The 27,965-nt window shown below is 37.0% G+C and overlaps 1 protein-coding gene across 2 annotated transcripts; it reads right to left on the bottom strand.

Moving 5' to 3' along the window:
- Nucleotides 1–1,001: 1,001 nt before the first annotated feature.
- Nucleotides 1,002–27,965, bottom strand: gab3 (GRB2 associated binding protein 3). 2 transcript variants are annotated; one of them, XM_065250595.2, is made up of 10 exons: nt 27,787–27,965; nt 21,228–21,531; nt 12,372–12,576; nt 10,834–11,243; nt 10,567–10,619; nt 10,178–10,418; nt 7,150–7,240; nt 6,792–6,876; nt 6,043–6,156; nt 1,002–2,384 (listed from the first exon to the last, which is right to left on the bottom strand). In XM_065250595.2, the coding sequence occupies exons 1-10, from the start codon at nt 27,856–27,858 to the stop codon at nt 2,268–2,270; spliced, it is 1,692 nt and encodes a 563-aa protein (XP_065106667.1). In that variant the 5' UTR covers nt 27,859–27,965; the 3' UTR covers nt 1,002–2,267. The 2 variants fall into 2 exon arrangements, with proteins under 2 accessions (XP_065106667.1, XP_065106668.2); XM_065250596.2 differs by having other exon boundaries at nt 10,567–10,616; nt 27,787–27,964.

Consider the following 27,965-nt stretch of genomic DNA (forward strand, 5'->3'; position numbering starts at 1 on the left):
CATATGTCAAATTCCAATTTGGTGTGCATATGATACGCCAGTCCTTCCCATCCACTTAAACGGCGCATCTTTTTTTGTCGTTTTATTTATTGGTTTCTCCATTTTTTTCTGTTTTTTTAAACCATTTTCCCTTGGGTTTAGGGTTAGACTTGCTTAAGGATGTTATTTAATATACAGGTTTCTCCATGTTTTTGTCTATATTTAAGCCATGGTCGCATGGAGTTGGGGTTAGAATTGGGGTTTGGGTTAGGATGTCATTTTTATTAGTGATGCACCAATACCACTTTTTTGGAATACGAGTACTTGCATTTCAGTACTTGCCGATACCGATACCGAGTACTTAATAAAAAAACGTGATTTAGATTTACAGGTAACAGCTTTAGTCATATAATTTAACAAAAAAACAAAGGACTAGTTTTCCAGTTTGTTGTAAACTCTGCCTCTTTGGACAACACAAGAGGCATTAACCCCTTACACGCCGCTCAAACATCGACATTTCTCAAACCGTGGTATCGATTCCAGGTATCGGGGGACTTTTAACGAGTACTTTAGAAAATGTGGTATCGAGGCCGATACCCGATACCAGTATCGGTGCATCCCTAAAAAGTTGTTCTAACCCTAAACCCAAGCGAAAATTAAAAAAAAAAGAGCAAAAACATTGAGAAAGCAATAAATAAAACAACATAAAAAGATGCACCGTTTAAGTGAATGGGAAGGACTGGCGTATCATATGCACGCCAATTTATATGCAACTCCGTGAGACTGGGTTCACAGTTTTACAAACTTCAACAACTTTAACAACTTTCTGTGAATAAATACCTTAGAAACTATCCAGGACAATCTTCTTTTGTAGTGTGGTGGTTTGGATGATCAAGCATCTTCCACATTTTCTTCAGAAAATGTTATGTTTCTTGAGAAAATGTGCGATCAATGATCGCCGATCATCAAATAATGTCATATATTCACTACTCAATGCAATCAACAGATAAAAGAAGAGTCTGTCATTTTTTTGTTCGAGTTTATTGAGCTGAACAGCATCACAATAATTTATCTGCTTACGTAAAGACATCCATTCATTCACACAGGTTAGTAAGGTCTCTACATTTCACTCACTCACTCACTCACTCACTCACTCACTCACTCACTCACTCACTCACTCACTCACTCACTCACTCACTCACTCACTTCATGAGACATAGAGCACTGAAGAATATCAGGATAAAACTGATGATGTCACAGTGATTGTTTCCCATGAGATCTTTGTGTTCTTGCCAGTATGGCAAAGGTGCAATGTGACCAATAGAAAAATGGCAAAACAGTGTCATAATCGTAGCATGACATGGCGCAAGAATTCGCGAACAGCCGAGAAATACATTCGTAATGCCTCATAATGGTAAACCGGTCAAAGTAATCGGAGAAATACATTCTGACAGCCCTTCATAACCCTGGCAGGTCAATAATATGACAGTAGTAGTCTCACATATTCAACATTCAATTATATTCACTTGCCATTCAATGTTAAAAAAAGGCAAAGAAAATTCCCTTTTACAAAAATTTCCTTCAAAGTTCTGATGTATTACCAAATCTTTTTTTCCAGCGTCCAATCACAGTGTTTGGTTCCAGTGGTTCAACTCTCATTAAACATCGTAGCATAAGGTGTCCATGTAAAACATGATCTTCAGGGTGTTTAAACCAGTGCAAAAGAAATTCATTGCTATAATCCTTCTCTTCAGTGATTGTACACATCATAAATATGTAACAAATTCATAATATCCACATAGAGACTTCATAACACATTATTTCAGAATAATATTTATAAAGAGGCAACGCATCATTTGTGTCCATAGACTGTATGTGTCGCATACATCAATGATCGATGTGCTTTTATATTTAGGAAATTATTTCAAAATAAGTGGTGCAAAAAATACTCCATAGTCTGAATTTTTCCTAGAACTCCCCGATGGACTGCGTTTGTGCAATTTTGTTCAGCTTGAAAATTTGAGGAGCAATCTTTTTAGATGAGATTCAAGCACAGTTTGGATTTTCTTGCCAATGCAACTACCGACTACAAGATTTCAGTTCCTGCGTCGTCTTGGAGGTCTTTTATTCTGGAATAATTTCCTTCTTGCTGAAGGTTTCATTTTCATCTCCTTGCCGGCTGACCCTTCACAGCAGTGTAAAAGAACAAAAAGTACCTGATATCGTAGATGAAACAAGTCAAGTGTTGAACCATTAATAATTTAAATTGATTGTTTTCCCAAAAGGCTTTAGGCTTTTGACTGACGATTGTCCTTCCACTCCATTTTGGTGCTTTGTAAAGCCTGCGTCTTCTTCTCATCTACCTTCACATAATCCACCCTGTACTCATCTGCCAGCAATGGTTTCTGAAAGCATCAACAAAACCATGTCAACAATATGAACCTACCAAGTTACAGACAGTTCTATGTTTTTTATTATTATAATTATGTTTTACCATGTATTTTATAAACAGTACTGTGCAAACATCTTAGGCCACCATTGGATTTGTTGGTTTTGCAATGTAACAGTGATATAATAGAATAATTATTTCTCAGTCTCTTTATTAGAGACAACCAGAAAATATGGCAGGGACCTGCAGGATCTCTTAAATGAAACCCTGATTTCTTATTCCAATCTAATGACCTTCAAGGACTTCAGTTTCTTCAGAAGAATTTAAGATGTGCTTAATGCCAAGAGATGTCACACTAAATACCGACTTTTGCCTAAAGAAGCAATTTTGTTCAGAGTTTTTTTTCTTTCTGTTAGTTCTGTTAGTAACTAAAGAAGTCTCAGGTGTGCCTAGAATGTGTCTGTGAAGTTTCATCTCAAAATACCCCACAGATCATTTATTATAGCATGCCCAAAATGCCCCTATTTGTGTGGGAGTAGAAACGAGCTATTTTAATATCTGCACCTTTAAATGCAAATGAGCTACAACTCCTCACTTCCTTACAAACAGACAGACAGTGAGCGCTTTCAGTTAAAATAGATCTGATTAATACAGTCTGAGACAATAGTATCTAGTTCACAGAGTACAACTCGCTGAGAGTGGAAACTATGGTAATGTAGGACTGTTAGTGGGCGGGGCTTTATCAATGTGACCTCACATTGATAAGAGAATTAAAACGCCATGTCTAATGAGACTGATTTAAGTTAATGGGGATTAAAAAAACAAAAGTGGGTGGATTTTTTCATCGTCGGGTGTTTGTGTTCACACACTGCCAACACACATTATGTCCAAATTTTGGTAATCCATAAGGGGTGTTCTTTAACATCAAAATTTAAAGTCTAGCATTAAAATGCATGTTTTTTTATGTACAATGTAAAAAGATTCCGTAGAAATGACAGTATTACTGGCAGCTGGTTGCCAGTAACTTACTGTAAATTTAAATGTATGTTATTTACTGGCAACAGTTTGTTCAAAGTTAAATGAACATTAAACATTAACAAGTCTTTGTCTATACAGAATAAAACTATAAAATAACAGTCTCATGCAAAGCATTCTGGGAACCAAAAATCCTCTTCAACCTTTTTCAGTTTTTTCCTTCAGATTTTGTTTCCCAGAATGCTTTACTTAAGGATGTTATTTTAGTTTTATTCTGTAAAGATAAAGACTTGTTAATGTTTAATTTTCATTTAACTTTGAACAAACTGTTGCAGGTAATTAACATAAATTTAAATCTACAGTAAGTTACTGGCAACCAGCTGCCAGTAATACTGTAATTTCTACGTAATCTTTTTTTGAAATATGTCTGCAGCTCTTAGCAACTTTTTTGGTGGGCTTGAAAATATTTTCACCCAGCGGGGTTAATTGTAACGCTGTGTTAGAACTAACCCCTCAGCACTTATGATATGAAAACCGCTCACGTTAGCGTAATTCTCGTCGTTGGTTTAAATAGCCACACGAATGATTGCTGGCTGCCAACAAAATAAATGTGCCTGTCTTATCAAAAATCGTGTGTCAAATTTATTTTTGTTCATATCTTTAATATTGATTGAATAAGGTCACGTCAAAGATTGAAATCATAATGAAATGAATGGCTAAAATCAGACTTGGATGCTCATTATCTCAGAATGTGATTTTTGAAACTATTATAGACAGATATATAAACAATATCCACTTCAAGTATATAGACAAAATAGTATTGAAGTATTGCAAACTTTTTGGGTAAGTTGTAATGTTTGCACTTCTGTCATGTTTGGTGTAATTGTCCAAGAATGGTAAGTTCTAGAAACAAACTTCAAATGTTCATTTGTAGCAGAGATGTGTGTGTTGCTTGTGTAAAAATATAATTAATCAAACTCAAATATTTTTTGAATGATTGAGCCAAAACCAAAAAGCGTTAGGTTGTGCCTCGCTCTCCCCTACTTCAATAGCATATTAATACCTTATTCTGCAAAACCTTATTCTACATCCATAACCCCTCCCCATTTCAACCAATAGGCCTACTTCAAATTAACAACTACTTTACTAAGTATTTATAAGCAGTAGTTAGAGTATATTAAGGCAAAAGTAATAGTTAGTTAATAGTAGGGGTGCACGATTCAGAAAATTTCATGATTCGATTTGATTTCGATTTTTAGGCTCAAGATTTGATTCAAAATCGATTTTCGATTCAAAAACGATTCTCGGTTTTAAAAAACAATTCACAGTATATAAATGTCATTTCATTTTTCCTATGTGACTGATTGTAGTACAATTTTAAAGAAAAGAAACACAACAAATTAAATGTAGTTACTTTATGTCTTTTTGCAAAAAATAAAAACTGTTATGAAGCAATTAGATGACCCCTTTTATCAAACTCTATTAAATACAATAATATAGTATATTAATGATAGACAGTGCAGGTCTACAGATTAGAAATGTGACTGGTGTTATAATGGTTATTATTTCTATAAGATACACGTAGAGCACGTGAACGCATATCGAACTCATCATGTCGTACACAAAATGTCATTATTAAAGAGTGTCATCATCACAGAAAAACAAAAAAAGACAAAATTTGATGCCAGATATATTGGGCACTTGTTAATATAACTGGGCAGCGTGCCCAAGTAAAGTCAATGTGTGGGAAACACTGTGACAAGAGTCTGCAGGAGTCAGAGTGAATACGACGCAGCGGCATCTATGGGAATACTGAGATAAACTAATTTCATGACAATAGTAACACGGCATTACAAAAAAAATGTATGAATCGATTTTTGGAATTCTATGAATCGATTCTGAATCGGCAAAGCTTGAATCGCGATTCAAATGTGAATCGATTTTTTTGCACACCCCTAGTTAATAGTGAGAATTGGACCTTAAAGTATTCTTGTACTAAATAGGATTTAAAAAGTTATTAGTAATAAGTAATGAAATACTTTTTTTGAGAGAGAAATTTGTACAGTAATCTAATTACATGATTCAACATGTAATTAGAAACAAGTAATTGATTACTTTTTTTGAGTAACTTACCCAACACTGGTGCTCACATAAGACTTTTGTAAAATACTATATTTCATAAGCTGACTTTTTTTCTTCAATATATTTTAAGATATGTTTTGGTCTTTATTCAGACAGTATAATGGAGAGTAAACTAGAAATTGTTGGGTTGAGATAGGGGAGCGCACTGACAAAGGACCTCAGAGACGGGAATCGAACTCTGGTCGGTGTGAGTAAACTGCTGCTACATATCGGCGCACTAACTGGGCTATCAACACCAACAAGCTTCTGTTTCTCTTTATGTCTCTACTTCCTGTACCGATATGTATTTGCTATAAGGCTGCTTTTCAACGATAAAAAAATTACAAAAAGCACTAATAAGACAAACTGAATAAGACAAAATGAGCGTCATAAAGGGAGATTTACAACATTTCACGTTTAAAGCCAAGTCATTGTTACTGCTGCCAAAAGAGCCCCAGAAAGATCATCACACATAAGACACCGGTGCCTACAAATGTGTTTGCGATGAATCCTCAAGAAATTAGTTTCATTCATCAACTGAACATTAAGATTTTGAGCTTTTTGTTTCATGCACTAACCTTTTGGACAGGTGAAGGTGAGGCGGAGTTGAAGTCTAGTGACAAGTAATCCAGCTGTGAACGTCCCATCCAGGGGGTGGAATCGCAAGCTGGGAACAAAACCTGCCGTGAGTCCTGAAGAAACACAAACTGTTACTTTAACACATAAAAATGATCATATTCACCACGTACAGTATATCACTTAAGGATCGCCTTCAATCCCTGATGGCCACTGCAAGCTAGTCGTGGTCTTTAGGATTACTTAAAAAAATTACCTAAAATAAAGCTTTATTATGTTTTTGAGGTGGCTTGTACAAGTTTGATTGAAGAGCTTCAGAAAAGGTCATGTGATTTTCAATAAACGAACATTGGGTGCAGCAATTCTCTGTGGTTTTTCCATTGCATTATGGGAGTTTTTATAGAGCTAACGTTTTAGCACACTGAAAACATTTTGCAATTGAGAGAGCACCCAAAATTGGCTTGACTGAAACCCGAAATGCCCAGTTTTACACAATAACATTTTTCATAGGTACTTTAAGTGCACTTCTTGTTTTTTCATTTTGAACACACTGTTTATACAAAACAGCATGGAATAGTGCATACTATAAGTGTGCAGTTTCAGACACACCTAAAGATTTATAGTTGTGTTTTCTTCATCAGTTTTTTTCCTCCTGTTCTCCCTATTGCCCTTTCACTCTTCTAAATTTAAAGAAAAATGGAGCAATAAATTATTCACGAGAGAGGACGAGTTAAACAGGAAGTTACATTACCGTCGGCGTTAGGCTCTCTTCCTGTTCAGGACCGTTTAGGCCCCACCCCCGCCGCCTGTCCAAAGGAACACACTGAAACGATGCGCTAGAGACAAAACAAAACACGTGAACGGTCAAATACAACCATATGAATATCGACACGGTCTGCCAGTCTTACGATTAACAAATAAAACAAATGACAGACATGAATGAGAAAACACTTGTGCGGAAGGGGTCATGCAGACAGGAAAGAGAGGTCAGGTGACTAGGAGCAGAAGAGTCCAGACTGATTAAGACACAGAAATGAAGTGGTATAGAAAAGAACAAAGTGCAGAGAATCAGTTTAGGATTTAGTGATCTTGTGTTGTGCATATCTCACTTGGGTTCGGTCATGGTGCGTGTAAGAGGAACGTGGAACGGACATTCAGAGATAGTGGACAAACCCCGCAGGTCTAAGGGTGGCGGTCGTACTGTAAGACCAAACAGAATGTGAATTACTCAAACCGTGGATTACACAAATACAGATACAAGTTTGTTTCTCTATATATTAGTAACAGCATCTGCAAGACATTTTATATTATACCAATGATAATTAATTTCTAACCCCTATCCTTTCCCTTAAACGTACCCATCACACAAACCTTTTGACATCACACGATTAAAAGAAAAACTTTCATTTTTGTAGCCTTTTTTGTAAATAAAGACATCTAAATTGTGCTCACAAGAAATTTGGCCTTCACAAACTATAGCCAAACACACACTTTTAGTTTAATGAGGCATTTCCTTTGTATGAAGGTGCATGACCTGTATGTGCTTTGTGTCTCCACTTAAGCAGTTTCCTGCTCTGTCTGTAACAGAATTATGCGCTTCCTGACTTATACAATTTTTTGGTGGGTGTATGTATATATGTATGTATACAATTTATGCTATTAATGCCCATAAATAAATATTCAACATATTAGGGCTGTTGATATCAGGCATTCACTACACAAATGTCTTGGCCTAAAGGAGTCACAGTGCCAATATGAACAATATTATCAGTCAAATTTATCTTTAGTATTGGTTATTTTGTTTTATTTGATTTTGGCCAATTTATTATACCCAAAAGAAAAGAGTAGGGAGGCAGAAAAAGAGTTTGTAACCCTTGTGGCTGTTAAAGGGATAGTTCGGCCAAAAACAACATTAAACCCATGATTTACTCACCCCCAAGCTGTCCGAGTTACATATGTCCATCGTTTTTCAGACAAACACATTTTCGGATATTTTAGAAAATGTTTTAGATCTTTCAGTTGATTAAATGTAATGTTACGGGGTCCACGACCTCCAGGATGATAAACAAAGGTCTTCTGAGGGTAATCCGCGCTGTGTTGTTGTAGAAATATCCATATTTAAAATGTTATTAACGTAAATAAATACCTTCCGGTAGCGCCGCCATCTTAGTCGTGTCCGCATTCAGGATGAGAGCTTACGCAGCCTACGGAGGCTACTCTGCTGCTGCTCTGTGCCCCCGCCCCTCCAAATTTGTCATACGTCACTAAGAAAAGTGCGTACACTACGCTAATACTCTCTCCTGAATACAGAGGAGTTTAAGATGGCGGCGCTACCGGAAGGTATACATTTTCGTTAATAAAGTTTTAAATATGGATATTTCTACAACAACACCGCGCGGATTACCCTCAGAAGGGCTTTGTTTATCATCCTGGAGCCGTTTGGATTTAATTTGTGAAGGATGGATGCAGTTTTTTTGGACTTGAAGGTCGTGGACCCCGTAACATTACATTTAATCAACTGAAAGATCTAAAACATTTTCTAAAATATCCGAAAATGTGTTTGTGTGAAAATCGATGGACATATGCAACTCGGACAGCTTGGGGTTGAGTAAATCATGGGTTTAATATCATTTTTGGCCGAAGGTAAAATGTTAAACAACATCAAACGTGTAGTAATAAGATGAGCATTGATATTACGCAGTAAATAGTCCCTGCTATTGAAAGTTACCAATTTTCTAGGCCGTTATGGCTAAGACTATACTCTCATTCTGGCGTAATTATCAAGGACTTTGCTGCCGTAACATGGCTGCAGCAGACGCAATGATATTACGCAGCGCCTGAAAATAGTCCCTAGCATATCGGCCTAGAAAATCGCAGCTTTAATTTTCTATCAGTCTTAGTACACGATGTAACTACAGAAGAGTCTTAAAAAGAGTTTTAAATAGGAAAAATATCAAGCGCACATTTTAGCGCAATGCTAATGGTCTAATCCGATTAAGTGGATTATGCTAAAATATGCTAAAAGTGGTACTGCCAGACGCGGAGATCAGCTGAATGGATTCCAAAACTGTAAAAATCAAATGTTTAACTCTAGGGGAGCTGGAAAATTGAGTGTCCCTTTAAAGGTCCAATATGTAACTTATAGAAGGCTCTCTTGACTTACTTTTAATGGGTGACATCATGCGTTGCCGAACTGAATTGTGGATCCGTCAACGTTGCGTCACTGCCGTTGCTCGCGGCAGAAGTTGAACTTTCTCAACTTTTCAAGCACCAACGCGTGCGTCAGCCAATCAGATGGCCTTATGCAAATAACTTTTTAGATTACGTCTATGCAAGACCGGAGCTTGTGTTGCGGCCACTGTGATTGGCTGTTGGCCATGCTTCAGAAAAGCAAGCGTGAACGTTTTTGCCCTGTGTGAATGTACCGTTAGCGCGAAAATGCAAACATCTATTGACGAAAGCGGTATATTGTGACACCCCTATTACACATACACTACTATAAACAAAGTAAGCAGTATGCAGTATTGTATAGAGTAAAGTTAGCGCACGAGATTTGTGTGTGTGATCATGACATCACTTTCCCTCTGCTTTATTTAGCCTGTTCTGTGTATCATCTTCCTCAAAATTATCTTTTACGTGCGTCATCAATTTTTTTACCTCTCCTTTTATGAGATCATCTATTCCACTTCTCTGTTTTTTCTAACCTGTTTTATTCTAGTTGCTGAGCAGTTACATCTAACACAACCCACAAGGCCAGTATCACATGACCTTCATGTAGATAAACCAGTTTCTACCCACTTCAGAACAAAACGTTCTAAAATAACTTTATGTTAGTACAATTATGACATCGCATCATTTATTTGAGCTACATGAGTCATTGGCAATATACTGTACACTATATATATATATTCTGGGCACTATTTATATTCATTTATACAAATATCCTAGAAATCATCTTCAAGGAATAATGTAAAAATTTTGTTTTATGCAAAGCCTTTAATTTTGTAGGCTTTGCAGAAATATCACTCAAGATGTGCAATGCTGATGCTGCAAATACACACACAGTATATTTTTAAGTGCTTTTACGTGATTTGAATAATTTTTAGCTTTTATTGCATTTTTAACCAAAACATTTACCTCGCCTTCTTGGTTTCAGGTTGCGGTCAACTGGAGGGGGTTCAAGGTCAGGATTTGAAGGTGAGGGTAGCTCTGTTTTCCCATTGGACAGTAAGGAGACAGGCAAGCTGGTGGGGCTCATGGGTATGTACCCGTCCAAAGTAGCGTCAGAGCTGCTGATAGGTGGGGAGGCCATGGGCACATACGAATCTTCACATATTAATGAGTGGTTTTCAGTAACTGCACTGTTCATAAATATGGGCTAGAAAAGAAAGTTGTTTGGGGGGAAGAAAAGCACTGTGTTACATCTGGTGTCTAGAACTGAATATTCAAAGTAGATGCTAGTTTAGAGCTCCTGTTTAACTTTCTCCTGGTTCATTTGACTATTTTGTATTTGAATATTTCTTTACCAGGTTCAGGCTCAGTCGTTTGTTCCAGTTTCTTCCAGGATGGTCAAACTCTGCTGAAACAAGTGAAGTTAGAAAAGGGGTACTTGATTTTAGGCAGAAAGACTCATGCATGAAGTAACACACATATGGATATATGTGACCCTATTTTATGACCTTACTCAGTCAATATTAAAGAAATAATAGAAACAGTAAATCACAAAAAAAATACTTGGGTTTTTCATAGACTGGGTCACATAAGTGTTTTTTTTTGTGCAGACGTATGGTCACCTCTCCTGAAATGGTCTACTCCTGACAGTGATGTCCTGCGAGGGAGGAGGACCGGTTGCACCTGATTACGCCCCGTATCGTCATTGGAGTGGGAATCCGACAGATGCGTGGGTTTGGGCGGGAGAGGAGGAGGTGTCTGTGACTCTGATGCAACGCAGAAGGGCCGATCGAATCTGAAAATGTCAGACGGCTGCCGTGACGAAACGGGAGAGGAGAGACAAGAAGAGAGTGAGGAGGAGACCGAGAGAGAGAGTGGGCCACAGGGGGCACTGAAGGGAGGTTCGGGCGCCCCGCCCAAAAGGAAAGGAGAGGGGGAGGAGTCAATGCGTGGGGCGGGGCTAAACACATCCTCTGTGTACTCAGATGAGCTTTGCTCAAAGGAACGTTCTGAGTTGGAGACGCTGTCACACCTGTGAGAAAACAAACACAAAGAAATGCATAAAAAATAACGTATGCTCAATTTAGATTATTGCCCCTATTTAGTTTATTCAATAAATGCAATAAGTAAGGAATAATGTATAGGCCACAGGTCTTGTATCACATTAAAGGGGTTTATTTTGCGATAACAACCTGCTGCCTGTACATTATCCCGCTTCTTACATGGCTATTTACCTCATAAGTTAATGTATGAAACATTTAATATTGATTTGAAATACTTTATTTACTCATTTTTAACGAATGCAGACCATTAAGAATACTTATTTTCAGTGGCGGCTCGTGACTGCTCATCCGAGGGGCATTATTCAAAATAAGTGTTCGGAGTGTCATGTGTGTTGCTTGCGTTTTCAAAATATGTGTTTGTTGCGTCATGTGAACCATGTGCATCACGTGTTTTGTCAAAATAAGTGCCTGCTGCACACGCATCAAAACCGTTTATGATAAGGAGACAAAATACATGCAAGACATTCTCAGAATACACATGAGATTATGCAAGTATCTGGCAAACGCGAGCATCTCTTTTATCATAAACCCTTTAGACTCATCTGCAGCAGGCACTTATTTTGACAAGACACGTGATGCACACACAATCTCTCGAAGCGCAGCACACATATTTTGAAAAAAGGAACCACACACATGACGGGCTACATATATGTTGTGTGACGAACTTTGCATCGAGCGCCCTTGAATAAAGAAGTCACCGGCCACCACTGCTAATTTCAGATTTCCAAGAAAGATTTTGCTCACAGAAACCTACATTGGTTTTCATTAATCATCTATAACCTGCATAATGAGGTCTTAGTATTCATAACACTAGTGGTACATGTCATGGTGTGTCCCTATTTTACATGTAGGCTCACTAAGCTCTTATTTGAAACTAATCACAGCGTGTTATGCTGCAATGACCGAGATCAAAAGATTTCACCGAAGCGAAAAGCGCGAGCTATATTCTCATTTCTTCTATCAGTCACCATTTATTAAATCAGATTAGAGGAAAAGCAGATAGCCTCTTGCTATATGGAATGAATCTCATTTCCGTATTGAGATTAATACGTAATTATTATTCACATAACGTGTGATCATAATGGAGTGGGCCTTGCCTGACGATGCTCTTCGTGCCGGTCTCACATTGAGAAAGGAAGAGGTAGTCAAGTGGAGGGCTAATATCTGATTCGCTGGGCCTGTCTTGGATGGCATGGTTTTCGACGGTAACTGTGTCCTGATTGGCCACCAGAGAAACATGAGGAGAGAGGGCTGGAGAGGGCTGCTGGGAAGATGGAGTTCGATTAAGACTGTCCATTGATTCTACCAGAGAGAGAGAGAGACAAAGATTTGTCAACAGTGTTTATACTTTTCATTTTCCAAGCAAAAAATGACAAATAAATAAATGGAGCAATAATTCAACTTCATATGGTAACTTTGCTTTTAATTACCAGAAGGTGGCAGACCACATCACCCGCTTTTTTATCAGCCACCCACAAGAACCCACACACATACAAATCTCTCTTTCTCTTCCTGTTTAGACTGAACAGCGTGTTAGTGGGCAGACATTTCTAAACATCTCGGTCCCACAGATGACTCAAGCACGTGAAGCTCACGCCTGTTACACGCGCTACGAGGCGAGCGCATGACTAGTTCAAGGCTGATTTTTTGGGGGGTGTAATCATTTTTTAGTAAGTAGTAGGCAAAAATGCTTTTGGAAGGTGGAACTACTGCATTTAAATAAATAAATGCAAGAACATTGCAGATAGTAGGGCTACTGTAGGTGATATAGCTTACAAACATACAGCCTATTAGGAAAAATGTACACAAATAAAAAAACAAAAACAAATTTGTAACAAAATGTCTTCTTCAGGCAAAAGTCAATGTTTAGTGAACTCTTTTGAGGAGACCAATTAGATTAAAATGTAGGTTTAATATTACTATTATTTTAATAATGCATAGACATTTCCTGTATTTTGCACAGTACTGTATCTGTAGATGTGTGTGTATGTGTGTTTACAGTAGCTGTTTATTCTGTCATATAAGATCATTCATTTGTATTTGTGTGCCACATCTTTTATTTTGGGAAATATTATTTTTACAGACTAATCTAATAACGCAATAGTTTTAATTGCCTATAAACAGACGTGTACAGTGTTGACTCATTGCTGGTATGATTTGCACGTCTGATATCAGATGAATCTAACCTGCTGGTACTTGAAAGAGAATGTTGAGGTAATATTGTGGGTAATCAAAAACCTGCTTTCGATCACACACAAGGCAAGAAAATCTGAGGTTAATTTTGTAGAATCACAGAATTTTTCGAATAACTGACAATATAAAAAAATTATTACAGATTTCAGGCTTGTGGTTGTATTTATTTATTTTTAATATCTATTTTTACTTAAAACATCTGTAGTGAGGTTAAAACATATATCTATTTGTCTTAAAAAGCACAAGGTCCACGTAAAGTGCGCGTGACGCAAATTTAATAATCCAGAATTATACGAGCACACTGTACGCACACCGCTGGATTTTTGTAACTATGCGTACTTTGTACGTGTAGGTTGCGCATGTGTGTAATGTAATATGTAGCCCAGGTAATTCATTGCATTTTGTCGCAATGCGCATGCGTCGAACGTCTGTGTACACGTGCGAGTCAAACTATGCTTTGCAAGGGATTGTGGAAACAGAGCTGTAGCGAGCAGTTGTCATGGTGATAAGGTTAAAGTGTCAGCGGTAATACAGTAAGCGGTTGCCCTGGTGATGGGTCAGCAGCAAGAACACAGTGAGCGCCTCTTATAGTAATGGCATCAGATGCATAGCAAAAATGCAATAATTGGATGTAATGTAAATGGGCCAAGGAAAAGATACAATAAGTGGTGATGGAGTCAAAGGTAGAGTCGAAATACAATGATCAGTTGTCATGGCGAAGTCATAGGGAGAAAGAGCGGGGAAAAGCCAAGTGGTTGTCATGGTGACAGAGGCACAGGGAGAGAAGCGATATAAAGAGCGGCTGTTATGATTACACGGCCACAGGGAGGATACTTACAGTGAGTGGTTGTCATGGTGACAGGAGGACCATAAGACATGGAGGTTGGTGGAAGTACAACAGTTGTCATAGTGATGTGGTAGACATACTGTAGCAATGGCGAAATAACTGACAGGAAAGTTTATAAAAGTTTTGTTTGAACTTACGCTGTGCAGACAAAGCGAGGATAGCAGGCAAACAGCAACTACCTATAACTTTCTTTCTCTTCTTTATCGCACTTTTGGTTTGGTTTAGTCTGCAGTGCTTTCATGCATTTTGAAGGGGCCGTGGTTTTGGCGGATATTTGCAGGGAGGGTAGGATTGTATGCCTTCAATGCTATGAGGCTAAAATTAGCATTTTCCAAATCATCAACTCCATCTTTAATTTTGTGTTGTCTGTGTCTGCATCCAAGACTATACAATAGATATGGTTCCTTTTGGGGACTTGCTTGCATTTTATAAAATATATTTTCCAGGGTTTCTTACTTAAAGGGGACATTTCACAAGACTTCTTTAAGATGTAAAATAAATATTTTGTGTCTCCAGAGTACGTATGTGACGTTTTAGCTCAAAAAAATCATATAGATAATTTATAATAACATTTTAAAATTTCCACTTTGTAGGTGTGAGCAAAAATTTACAGTTTTTGTGTCCTTTTAAATGCAAATGAGCTTATCTCTGCACTAAATGGCAGTGTCGTGGTTGGATAGTGCAGATTAAGAGGGGGTTTTATCCCCTTCTGACATCACAGGGGGAGCGAAATTTCAATAGCCTTATTTTTCACATGCTTACAGAGAATGGTTTACCAAAACTAAGTTACTGGGTTGATCTTTTTCACATTTTAGGTTAATACTGGGGACCCAATTGCCAATTATAGCACTTAAACACAGAAAAAGTCCCCTTTACAAAAAAAAGTTGATGGCCTGAAGTTGATTAAATTCAGAGCAAATGTTCATTTTTTTTGTGAACTATCCCTTTAAGAGGACCCCACAGTGTTTAGTCCAACCTTTGTTTTGAGTGTCTTTTTGATGCACGACCCAAAGCAGGATCTGAAACTGCAGGCCTCCAGGTGTGAATCAAATCTCTCTGATCTGTTTATCTTTCAATATGCTGTCCATCTGTCTCATTGTAAAACAGTCTGTCTGCAAATAATAAAGCCAAAGTCCCAGTCAACAATGTCCCGCAGGGCTTAGTGATGAGCAAGGACTGAGACTTTTTGTTCCAAACTTCACTCCCTTTTGAACAATGCAAGGCATAAACAATGTGAAGGTGGTGAATAGGCTTCTCTCATATCTGTAGAACAGTGCACACGTGCATGGGGTTGTGTATATACTAGATTTATCTTTCACAAACTTTACACAGTTTAGAGGCGTGTACAACCGTCTATGTCTTGTCTATTAAACAAAAAAAAATGTATCTAAAATTTTAACGCAGCACAAAATCAACTATAGATCTTGCATCGCAAAATAATCGCAAAAATTAAAAAGGTCCACATAAAACAAATAAAACGATCCAATAATCTGTCATGATACAAAGAGGAGACAGCTTGGTGAACTCACAGCCTTGACTTTTACAAATTAACGCACAGAAACAATCCCTCTCTCTCTGGCACGCAGCACTCCGTTACTGTAGCAACCTTGAGTCAATCACAATCAGCTGAGTACACACAACACCACATTATCCTTGCTTTAATTGCAAAGTTTTCAGTTATACACACGTGACGGGTCTGTGTCAAACCTGTCATCTCACATACAGTAAAAGGCCAAGGATCGGGGGAAACAATTGCTTTGTCGGAAAAGCTTATGCAGCTGACTTGTTGCCTCGCTGCCTAATGAGGCAATGACTTCGGCGGCATGAAGACAGCTCAGAGAAACGCTTTCGGACAGCCTTCATAGGCAACATAATGGAATTCTGTTTGAAATATAAATAGGGAGCACATTTGTGAAAACTAATCCCATATTTTATAAACTACAATATACAATTTCTCGCTAAAATCAAAATGTGGCAATAAAAAAAATTTACACACTAAATTTGTGCTCCAGCCGCTTTTTTGGCCCTAATTATGTTTTTCCGAACTCGACCAGGTTCGACCAGTCTCATTCCCCATGCACGCCTAGGCATAGAATTGTGGGACAAAGATGATGAAGATATCTCAGGAACATTGGATTCGGACATGCCTCGATGCTTGGAATCATTTTAGAACTTTCGGATGTAGCCAATATAATTATGTATAACAAGTTGCACACAACAAACATGCACACATGCCGCCCGTTCGCACCTGAAGACCGAACTGTGTTCACATTCTAGACTTATTGCACTTAACGGTCACATATGATGTCAAATGTCTATCATGTTGTAAGTTTTCAAACAGTTGGAAAAAAGGCCATTTTAGATGTGCGTTTATTAGATCCATCTATCGATTAGTATGTCTTAAAGGTCCCATATTTCTAGGCTTTCAAGAGTTTTATTTTAGGTTATGATGTCCTTAAGAATATGTATTTGCAGTTTAAGTACCAAAAACATCCAAAAAAATCTCTATATATTTTTACAGCTCCTCTTTCAGGAGCTCTGCTAAAAACAGGTCGTTTTGGCCTGTAATTAGTAAATTCATGAGCCTCTCTTCTGATTGGCCTGTTGTTTAATGAGTGAAATGCGCAGTTGAAATAACGTTATTCATGGAAGTACACTGAAATGTTGGTTTCTGTACACTAAATGTTTTGTTAGTAAACCAACAGACACAGAGACTAAGAGATTTTAACAACCTGATCTCACAAATTTTTTGCTCATTGTTCTGTGGCATTCTCACAGATCTCCGCATTTTCCGTGGCATTCTCACTGATTGTTTACTCAAATGTTTTGTCCTATTTTCTTACCATTGTCGCTTCGGTTTAGGGTAAGATTTACATAAAATGGCACCCTTACCCAAACCCAACTCTAACCCCAAGCCAGGTGACAATTGTTTAAAGTTGTAAATATAAAAGAATGTATCAGAAAAAATAGTATAAACCAATACTTAAAGTGACATACTAACACAAACACCATCTAACCCTAAACCGAAGCAACAATGGTTTAAAAATAGGAAAAAGCAGTTGAGTAACCGTGACTATCCCACGGAACTTTGTGAGATCATGTTGGATTTTAACCTTACCAGGTTAAAATCAATAAACAAACAGACACTAACAGGTAGGGGTGGGACTTTTGTCATGACCACCGCAGTGGTGAAGTGCCCCTGGCGGTTGTGTGACGTAACATATCAGGTGAATGATTAAACAAAATAATAAGTAAAAATTGCAGTTTTTTGTACACGTGAAATAATAATAACAAAAGTTGTACAGTAATTTATAGCCTAAGATACAAATTTATAACATTGTTTTATGTTAATACACAAATATCCGCTACATTACCATGTATGGCGTTTCCACTACATTGGTGGATTTTAGCATAACTCAGCACGTTGGAGTTTAGCCATGTCACTGTGTTGTGCGTCTGCGTTAGTTTCTTTTGGTCTCCAGTGACAGTGAAATACACATCACGTTTGTCTTTTGTTGTGAAATAAAAATTTTACCAGGTTAAAGTCGCGCGCATCAGGAAGTGCATTTAGTGAAACGCTATTTTCTTTCTTTCCATTTAATTCACCCTAACTCCCCCCCACGGACCCCACCACCGCAACACCGGCGGTTGTTGTTGATGGTTCCACCGCGGTGGTAAAAATTCGCCACCGTCACAGCCCTACTAACAGGGCCGGTGTATGTTAATTAAGAAAACAAACAACATCTTTCTAACAGATATTCTATCAAAACGTGTGACTACCAAAGACTTTAACATTAAAAAGCAACACGTAAGCATTAAGTTACCATCACGTTAGCGTAGCATAACTGTTTACATCATTTCAGTTTTCTCTGGCTCCATAATGTAACTTAAAAGTTAGGACTGCTTGATAAATCGCATGCGATTGTCTCGCGCACCTAGTTAGTAAATCCGGTTAATTGATTAGCAGTAAATCACCATCAGCTGCGTTCAGAAGCGAAAACTGGCAGCCGGTTCTGAAAGCAGGCAATGCCACTTTACTACGTACCACTTTACCACTTTAGATGGGTATGACAATCGCGTGCAAGTTATCGTGCAGCCCTACTTAAAATGTTTTTACTTATGGGTTGTGGATTTAAAGTCGGACCCAACAAACTTAAGGACTGCAAGATCTTTGATGAGTAGATTCTTGGAGAAACCAGCATTGAACTCTGCCATATTGAAGCAGTCACTTGTGATATGTAGGACGGACGGCTAAAGTCGATCTAATTTTTGAGGAATTTCTGATTAAATGAACATTAGCCATTGGTCTCGTATATAAATGTTTTTCAGAAACCTGTGCAATGATTTAGTTTCCTGACATTCATCGATTGAACAGCATTTTCTCACAAGGTGTGATATAACTTAGGGCAGTGTTTCCCAACCTGGGGGCCAGGGAAGATTTCCAAGGGGGCCTCAAGATGACTTAAAATTATTAAAAATTGGACAAAACAAGCATTAAAAAACAAGTAAAAATGAAGATGTTTCTTATTTTTTTGGCCATTTTAGTAGCAATTATACATCTGTCTAGTCATTCCAAGCTCTATTTCATTTTATGTGGAAAAATTGAGTGAGTGGGGGGCCTTCAAATATTGTTGTGGGGAACTAGGGGGCCTTGAAGTGAAAAAGGTTGGGAACCACTGCTTTAGGGTTTTTTTTTGGCAAAACGGGACAGTGCGGGGTGGAGACTGTAGGAGGCGACTGTGTATTGGTGACATAGCAACTTTACAGGAGGAAAACGAACAGTTTTAACTCAAAACTACTTCAAGCAGGCTGTGTGAATTTGACTCTTAAACTTATACGGTACTTACAAAGCCCCTAGACCTCAGGTATCATGAAAAAGCCACAGAATTTCAGTTTTGACAATATGTGACCTTTAAAGTGACAGCAAGCAACCTCAAAAAACAAACAGTATCCTACGAAGACTTAAAGTACCGTTTCTATCTTGATGTTGTATTTATTAGTCATATTTCCATTCGTTTCTTTGTTCTTTGTTTATTACTGACTGTTCACAACTTTCTCAAATTTCTTTGCATATTTCTGGAAATTACCAGTAATTTTGATCTCAAAACTAACAATCAATCAATAAAAAAAATCAAAAATTGTGAAATTCAGATCATGGGACTGACGTGTCTGGTGGTAACTGGTGTGTCTGTTTGTGTAATAACCACCCTCCCGCCCTGCTGTATCACTCATCTTTCTGTTATCTTTTCCAGGAATGTGTAACTTCTTTTTCTCACACTCCCTTGAAAGATGCATTTACTATTTTTTGTGTTTAATAATAAAGGGGAATTACTTACAGAATAATTTTATAATGGCTGATAAATTGGTGCATTGTTAGAAAGAATGGTAAAATCGTAAACACAGCTGTTACTATGGCAGTAACCTTTCAAAAGGTACACCTTGCACCTAAAGAGGTCATATTGGTAACTTCGAGCTGCATAGTGGTACCAAAGAATGCATGAATAGTTTCTCATAGGTACACACAGTACCATTTTTCTGACAGTGTAGCCAAACAGTGTTGCTTTTATTTGATGCTGTACGTCAGTATGAGTTAAAGGTGCCTGTTGTATTGGCCATATAACATAAAACATGAATGATGAGAGCACCTTTAAATAAAATAATCATTTTTGGAACATAAACAGGTTATTTCCCTATCAGCAGCCATAAGTTGAGATTTTGATCATACTGCTTGCTATTCTGTTTGATGTGGGATGTTAACTGCTGCCTGCTTATGGGCTGTCTACGGTATGACAAACGTGTGTGTTTAATGTCTGTTTGAACACTTCTCTGTGACGCAGCTGTTGCTCTGCAGACTATTGGAAAGAGAGAGATGGAACAGAATATTAAAATAACACCTCGCCTAGATCACAGCCTCTCTCAATCTCTCCGTCTCTGCATATCTCTATGGAGAAAAATCTTGTGTCTAATTATCTTCCTGTGTAAGTCTATTTATTCTAATGATCGTGGGCTGTTTTGTAGGAGGATTTTTCCGATCAAGGTTTTTTATTCTTGTTTAAGTTCATCTGTGGCAATCCCACACTCATGGTGGTTACTGCAAAAGGAAAACAGATGTGCTTGTTTTAAAGAAGAATTTAAGCAACCCTTTAGTCCAATTTTCACTATTAACTAGTTGCTTATTTGCATGTTTATTAGTACTCAGAAAGCATGATCTTATTGTATATAACCCTTAATCCTACCCAATCCCTAAATTTAACAGCTGATCTTATAAGCAATAATTAGGAGTCATAATTAATAGTTGGTGAAAGTTAAACCCTAAACTAAAGTGTGACTGGATTTTAATTTTGAGGGGCTTTTGCTATTCATTAGATAGTGAAGAGGACAGATTCAAACCTATATGTCCTGTATGACATACCATGCCAAGGTTTCAACATAAATATGTATAATCTTCTCTTTCGGTAGTATCACGTAACCTGTTCAGTTATGATTTTCCTAACAGCAACATACGCATTTGCATCTTGCTATTTATAGTATAATGTCTTTCACACAATCTTATGTTGTATCATATAATATATATGTGTGTATATTCAGAAATATTACAAGCTTGACTCAAAAAACATTACCTACAGTACAACGCCTTAATGTGTCAAATACTTTTTGCCAAGCTCAATTCCTATTTTATGCATTAATATCCAAATATTAAGAGAACAGCTGACCACAATAAATATATATATTTTTTAAGTATATTAGTAGTATGTTTAGATTTATGCATTTGGAAGGCACGCAGTGCATGCAAGCTGCTGTACTGTATATATATTATCAGAATGTGTGCTCCCTTGTAATTGAACCCATGACCTTTTGCATTGCTGTGGGAGCACTTAAATTCTTGTATATAATTATATTCTTCTTTACTCACCTGCATGTCCATCCAGACCTCCAAACGTACAAATCTGTCCGATATTCTGCACCCAGCTGTTCATCTCCTCTGCTGTTTTAGCCAGCAGGTAAAAGATGCGTGTGGCGGTCTTAACTACAAAAAGGTGCTGATTCTGGTACTGGCGTTTGGTCGGTCGCACCTCGGCCTCAATGGTTACCTCGCATTCTTGAAGGTCGATAGTTCTGATTGGCTTACGGGAGCTCTTGCTACGATAGTATTCCAAAACGTCGGGATTCCCGCTCATCCGACCCCTCCGCAGAACAAACCATCTCTTTCGCCATGACTAAGAAATAAAAGAGAAAACACAGTAATGAGATTAGAAGAAAATTTTATTAGCATTATGGCTCTGGAGAGACAAATACACTCAATGAGGATTGAGCAATAAAGTTAAATGTCTTATTGGATCTATTTGATTTCAATAAACAACAATTTACTCGTCCTGTGACACAGAAACATTAAATGAAACCTTTCAGGAATAGAAATATAGAAACTTTACGTGAAATAACCTACGGTTAATTTATAGTGCTGGTTCATTCTTTTTGAAGTTTAACAGACATATGGATTTTCCTTTGTGTTGTATTGAAAAAAAATCTGAAGATTAGAAAGTTTCTTGAAAATTATTACTTTGTGTTCCAAAAAAAATATGGGAACCAAAGGAAAAGGAAACCCTGTATTATAACAAAGAAAAATCACATGGGTTTGGAACAAAATGGCAATGAGTAAAAATTAACACAATTTTCATTCTTTGGGTAAACTATCCCTTTAAGGGACAAAAAGGAGGTAGAGGCAGTAAATGTGTTTGTTAAAGGACCTGTTACAGTATACAGGGTCTGCTACCGTCCCTCAAGATTCTTCAAGCAAGGTTCAAGTCTGTTTTTAACAAATGACTTTTGATTTGCATCACTTTTTGGGTTTGAAATATTTTGTGACCTGCCCTTGTGAATTACTTGTATGCAGATACAAAAAAATAGGGCCTGATAATGAAACAGAGACAGTCAAAGATGACTTGCAAACTAACTTCTCAAAAAAAAAAAAAAAAAATCTTAAGAGCATAAACAGGTTGCACATATTGTTACCAAAAGTAAATAATCAACACACAGCGGTCAATCAGTACAAATCCTTTGGTTTCATCTTTGACTCCTTTAATTCCATTTCGACAGTGTAATCTTCTGCTAAAATATGTCTGTTAGTTGTTTTAGATTATTATAGGTTATTAAGAGGTTATTATGGTCTTAAGTAATTAAGTTAATGTTAGTTTACAGAGTTACTGCATTACTCTTAGGTAATTATTATTATTAGATTTTATGCATTATATTCTATTTTCTCTGCACTTAAAGGTGCATGCTGTACCTGCCTTAGGAAATTTGTACATTTTTATCTAATAAATTCTCACAAAGAAGTTAAGAAGTTAATTACTGTTACAGAAACTACAGGGCAAAAATACTTTTCTCAGCTAAATGAGATTGTGAGAGAAGCAGTTCCTTCAGTCCCAGGTTAACTTAGTTTCTCTTTTTCAGAACCAAAATTACTTTATTCCTTCTTCAGGTTGTGCATTGCAAATAACAATAATTGCATTGCAGATAACAGAAACGGCAACACAAAAGTACAAGAATTTTAAGTAGGCTATAAAGTAACATTTTCAATCTTTGACATGGTCTGAGTTAATATTAAAGATATCAAGGTTAGATTTTCTTTGAATGTTCTTTATGTAGGATGATTTGACTGTTACTAAACACAACAACAAGTTTAGTTTTGTCTGGCGGCAAGTACACGTTTTTGCACATTATAACAACATTAATCACTTACATATCAAAATATGGCACAATTTGTGGAAGAAATGTATGAAAAGTTTTAGAGTTCAAAGCGAGATAACTTGTTTTTTATTTTTCAAATATGAATATAAGATTTTATGTAAAAACCAGTAAAACACAGGCAGGGTCACATACAGTACTGTAAAGGAGACACTACTGTCCAACTGACCATATATACTCCAATAAAACTTACAATTCAAACAAATATCAGCCATCACTTCCATTAACTTTAGCTATGTCCTGCTTACATTTAGTAGTAATGTACTGCTATAAGAATATGTAATTGCAGTGAATAAAGAAGATAAGCTTTTCTATTTTAACTTGTCCTTGAACATGCACACATTTAAAACATAATGACCACAACCCTGAATGTCTTTGTGTATTTTGCTTATTTGAGATCATTCAGTTCACTCATTTCGAGGAAAACTGTCTTTGCTTAACTGGCTGTTATTTTCTTTATTTTCGTAAGCAAGATTTCACAGGACGTTCAGTAATATTGAATAAAAGGTCATACTGTCTCACTTGTATCATCCGACAAGTTCCTCCCTTGAGGTCGTTTTACAGATGTCACAAATGAGCTCAACAAATGCATTGTGGGTAAGAAAGCCACAAAGCTGCATGATTTCTGTCCCTGTGGCGTCACAAGCCAAAGTTTCTTCCTCTTCTTGTAGGCTAAGACCAAGTACTAAAACATGAGCCCTGAGAGCCAGATTAAGCAAGATGAGATCAGAGAAGTCTCGAAACTTCTCAATTTACATAAATGGTCATTTATCAGATGATATTTTGTTCATCAGTAACTATCAAAAAAGACACCTTCTACAGAACTAAAATTTCTCTAGAGCAATCTTAGATGTTGAATAGGCAAACTTTAGATCAAGATAAGGTTCTTTATTGTACAGTAGGTACATATGACATCTGCCTAAATTGAATCTGTGCATGCATTGTCTACTGTAAACAAAAAAGCTACATTGGCATATTTGTTTAAAAAAGAGTTCATCTAACAAAATCATGCTGTTAGCAGCTAGTACTATCAGCTTAATTTAAACATTGTACAATTTAAATCCATTTTACAGATTTTCTGGTGGTTTCACCCTACAGTAAATTTGTGAAGTACATGCAAAATAGTTTTCTATATTTATGGGAGTTTAAAGTAAACAGAAAGGAACTGCACGAAATACCATCATGTGTTTGGTATCATGTTACACTTACAAAAATAGAATTACAGTTAAAGAGGGGAAATGTGCAAAAAAACTTCCTAAAAATGTCATCTTAACTGATAAAGTTTATATGCAACATTTTAATATTTTGTTAAATAGAACAAATACCACTCAGAGGAAAAAATCTCCCTAACCTTCATTGTAAAGGGTAACATGAATTTAGATTATTATGAAATCAGGTATACTCTTAGAATAAAGGTACAAGAAGGTACAAAAGTTGTCTACGGCGGTGCATTTTCAAAAAGTACTTTTGTACCTAAAGGTGCATACTGGTACCTCACAGGTACATATCTGTATCAAATATGACCTTTTTAAAGGAACTTTTGTACCTTTTTTTCTGAAAGGACACAAAACTATATATCTGTATAAGATTTGTTTTGCTGTTTTAGTACCAGTCAAAAAGTTTGTAAACACATGAATGAAATGTTTCTTAAAAGTCTTTAATCTGAAGATGGAAGTTTAAATTCAATTCAATCAAATTTTATTTATACTGCGCTTTTCACAATTGGTAAGTGTTTCAAAGCAGCTTTACATTAAAAGAAGCATGGGAAAACACAGAAAAATCGACAGACAACATAAGTAGCAAAATACAGCGGCCTATGAATAAACTTTACAAGCGAGCGTGTTAATGATGTAACGTATAGAAGAGGGTGCTAAGTTAAGCCAATGTCGTCTGACTCCCGGGGTTGAAATTTTTTTTCTAATGTTTGAAAATACTTTTGAAGACAAAATATAATTGTGCCTGCATATTTCTTTCTTTCATTAGAAAACTTAAAAAAAATTTTTTTAATGATGATTGACTCTAAAAAAATACATTAAACTGCAAATATGAGCCCAGAATAAATGTTAACAACTTCAATATTGTTTCAAATGCATCTCGGGGTGAGTCCTCAAAAAATATTTTTATAAAATGTCACAAGTTCAAATTAGCAAATTCTAGGAAATCTAACTACACTTCAGATGATAAAATATAACATAATTTTGGTTCATTTTGGATGCTTTTAGTCACAACATAGTAACATTTATGTTATTCCATAACTATTACTCTATAATGTGTAATAAATAATGAGTAAGTGCTAACGAACTTTTGATAGGGTACATTATTTTTTTTTCAACTGTTACAACATGTACATTTCACATAACTAGCAACACGTGTTACCCTTTCCTATCTAAATTGTTTTCTGCAGAATTTGCCATTGTGACCACATGTTCTGAGCATGCTCAGAGCTGCAGGGTCAAAGCTTAACCTTGATTTACCTCTCTCTCTCTCAAACAAAGACCTTCTCTCTATTCTTTCTTTTGGATAGATACATTTGTTCCCCTTATGCATGTGTTTGTGTGTGTGTGTTCTGGTTCAAAGAGAGGAACTAGCGCCATATTTTCCCAGAACTCTTCACAGAAGGGAAGTCTGAAACTGGCCTAAAGTTTGTCTGCGACAAAGAACTATACAAATGTTCTGTTTATATGTATGTGTTTATATGTGTTAATCTGCATGTAAACTGTGTTCTGAATTTGCGTTCCTAAAAGTGCACAGCTCTTTGCAGCTATGCTGGCTTGGCCTGTTTGGTCAATAGTTCCTCTTAGAAGGGGAAGCAGGATAATAACAGTGTCCTCTATATGTAAATATAAGCTAATGTTCAACAACGTGTGTCTCTATTAGACCAACAACAAACTGTATGCTTTAGTGCTATTACACACAGACCTACAACTGTACACTTTTAAACTAAAAAGAAACAGACACAATATACATCTGTGGAACATGCATAAGTTTGTGCGTCTGTGTGTTTTCACCAAACAGTTTATGCTTTGCCATCATTATTATTTAAACTAAGTGACCCAGCACTTCCTCCTTTTGAACAAAATAAATAAAAAAGGAAGAATAAAAAAGAGGCATTCTTTTTCAAAAAAAAAAAAAAAAAAGAAAGATCACCCTGGTAGCACACAACAAACACTTCTTCCCACTGTCTGACATTTTACTACCAGTTAAAACCACAAAACCAGCAATGCAGACGGAGAAAGCAAATGCTTGTTCTTCATGTCATGCACATGCCTCTTTAACTATTAAAACATATAGACTATGGACAAACACTGGCCTACTTCTCTTAGCCTCCAGACACACTTGTTGTTTACACATGTGCACTGGCTTGTCAGTCAAGTCCTAATAGTAGTCCTCCCATTTTTGCCTGTGTGGTCTCTGATAGCACAACCCATTTCTGAATGCAGGGTCACTTTCAACTGCCTGGCACCCTGGCTTCCCATGTTTTGCAACACACCCAAATTTCACAGAAACAGAAAGCGGGCTAGAGAGAAAGAGAGGTGTGGGAGAAAACATGTTTGTGGTGTCAGGCTAACACTTTGTACACCCATCTTATGACGGGTGGTCCTCCCTGCCCTAAATTTTCTCGGCCAAACAACCGAGACCTCTACATTCATGCAAAAAAACATGTAGCGCGAGTAATCCGGTTGTACAGTTATTAAAGTAAACAGTGTGCTTCAGTATGTAAAGCAACTTTAAACAAGTATTATATACTTGCGTTTTATCTAAGAAAGAAATTTGCCAAATATGTCAACCTGTATGTGAAAACCCAGCTCAAGTCATTGTGAGTGATTTGCTGTTTTCTACATAAAATCATCCTACATAATGAAAAAGAAAAACGCTGTGAAAATATAACCTTGATAATTAATATTGACTAAGGTCATGTCAAAGATTGAAAAAAAAGATTATGACTTAACCTGGGTTTTACATACAGGTTACACATATATCTTAACACAGCATTAGTCAAAAAACAGCTAAACAAAAACACCAACTCAGTGAATGCAGAAGCAAGTGTCAAAAGTGCAGATACACTGTAGCGGTGAACTAAGAAATGGGTACAGCACAGGTCAACTGAGTGCTTTGCATTTCTGCAACAAACAAATAACAAATATCCTGCAGTTATAGAGTTGTCATACAGTGCAAAAAACATATAGGATTTAATTTACACTAAAAGAGTAACACGCTGTGCAAGCAATATAGCACAGGCAAATTACTATGTCACAGAGCACAGCATTGAATCTGACACAGGCATGAGGGAATGCAAAACAGCACAGCCACGTGCAGAAAGGCAAACAAATGCTGCACAAACACAGCTGAGCATTAAAGTGTAAAGCATCACATTACAAAAATCCAAAGTCCACAGGTGACAGAAATTAAAAAACAGCCAAGCAGAGCTTTATAGAGTAGTTAAATAGTATTAAACACTGACAGAGATGGAGACCAGCACAGGGCACGCAAGTGTAAACAATATAGCACAGAAACACACAATTTAAGGCACAGTTGTGCACAGAGATGTAGCATTTAAGATCTGCAGCACAGAAAAACACAGCATGGAGATGCAAGGAAACCCTGTGTTATAACAACATAGATACTCCACCACTGAAATGACAGCCGATCCTCATACTGCAGTACCTCCTTCTAATGCTCAATACATCACATGTACACAGAGAGAAAGAGACGGGACTTTTACTCACAAATCTTTTTAGCTTCTTCTCCGGAGGGGATTTTATGAGCCATCCTGTGCACACCACATCGCCTGCGCTCATGGCTGCGTCTATGTGTGTGTGTCTGAATGCAGACTGAAAGGAAAGCAGCGAGAATCCTGTGTTCAACCCCCCCAACCATAGAGAGGAGGAACTCACAGCATCAGAGA

Source organism: Paramisgurnus dabryanus, chromosome 5 (genome assembly GCF_030506205.2).
Source record: "Paramisgurnus dabryanus chromosome 5, PD_genome_1.1, whole genome shotgun sequence".
In the NCBI taxonomy this organism is placed as follows: domain Eukaryota; kingdom Metazoa; phylum Chordata; class Actinopteri; order Cypriniformes; family Cobitidae; genus Paramisgurnus; species Paramisgurnus dabryanus.

Bases quoted from the DNA above. Each gene is read 5' to 3' on its own strand.
- gab3 (XM_065250595.2), bottom strand. From the start codon at position 27,858: ATGAGCGCAGGCGATGTGGTGTGCACAGGATGGCTCATAAAATCCCCT. The intron at 10,620-10,833 runs GTGACCATACGT...CACTTGTTTCAG, and splicing joins AGTAGACCATTTCAGGAGAG to CAGAGTTTGACCATCCTGGA. The intron at 6,877-7,149 runs GTGAGATATGCA...TTTTGTCTCTAG, and splicing joins CGCACCATGACCGAACCCAA to CGCATCGTTTCAGTGTGTTC.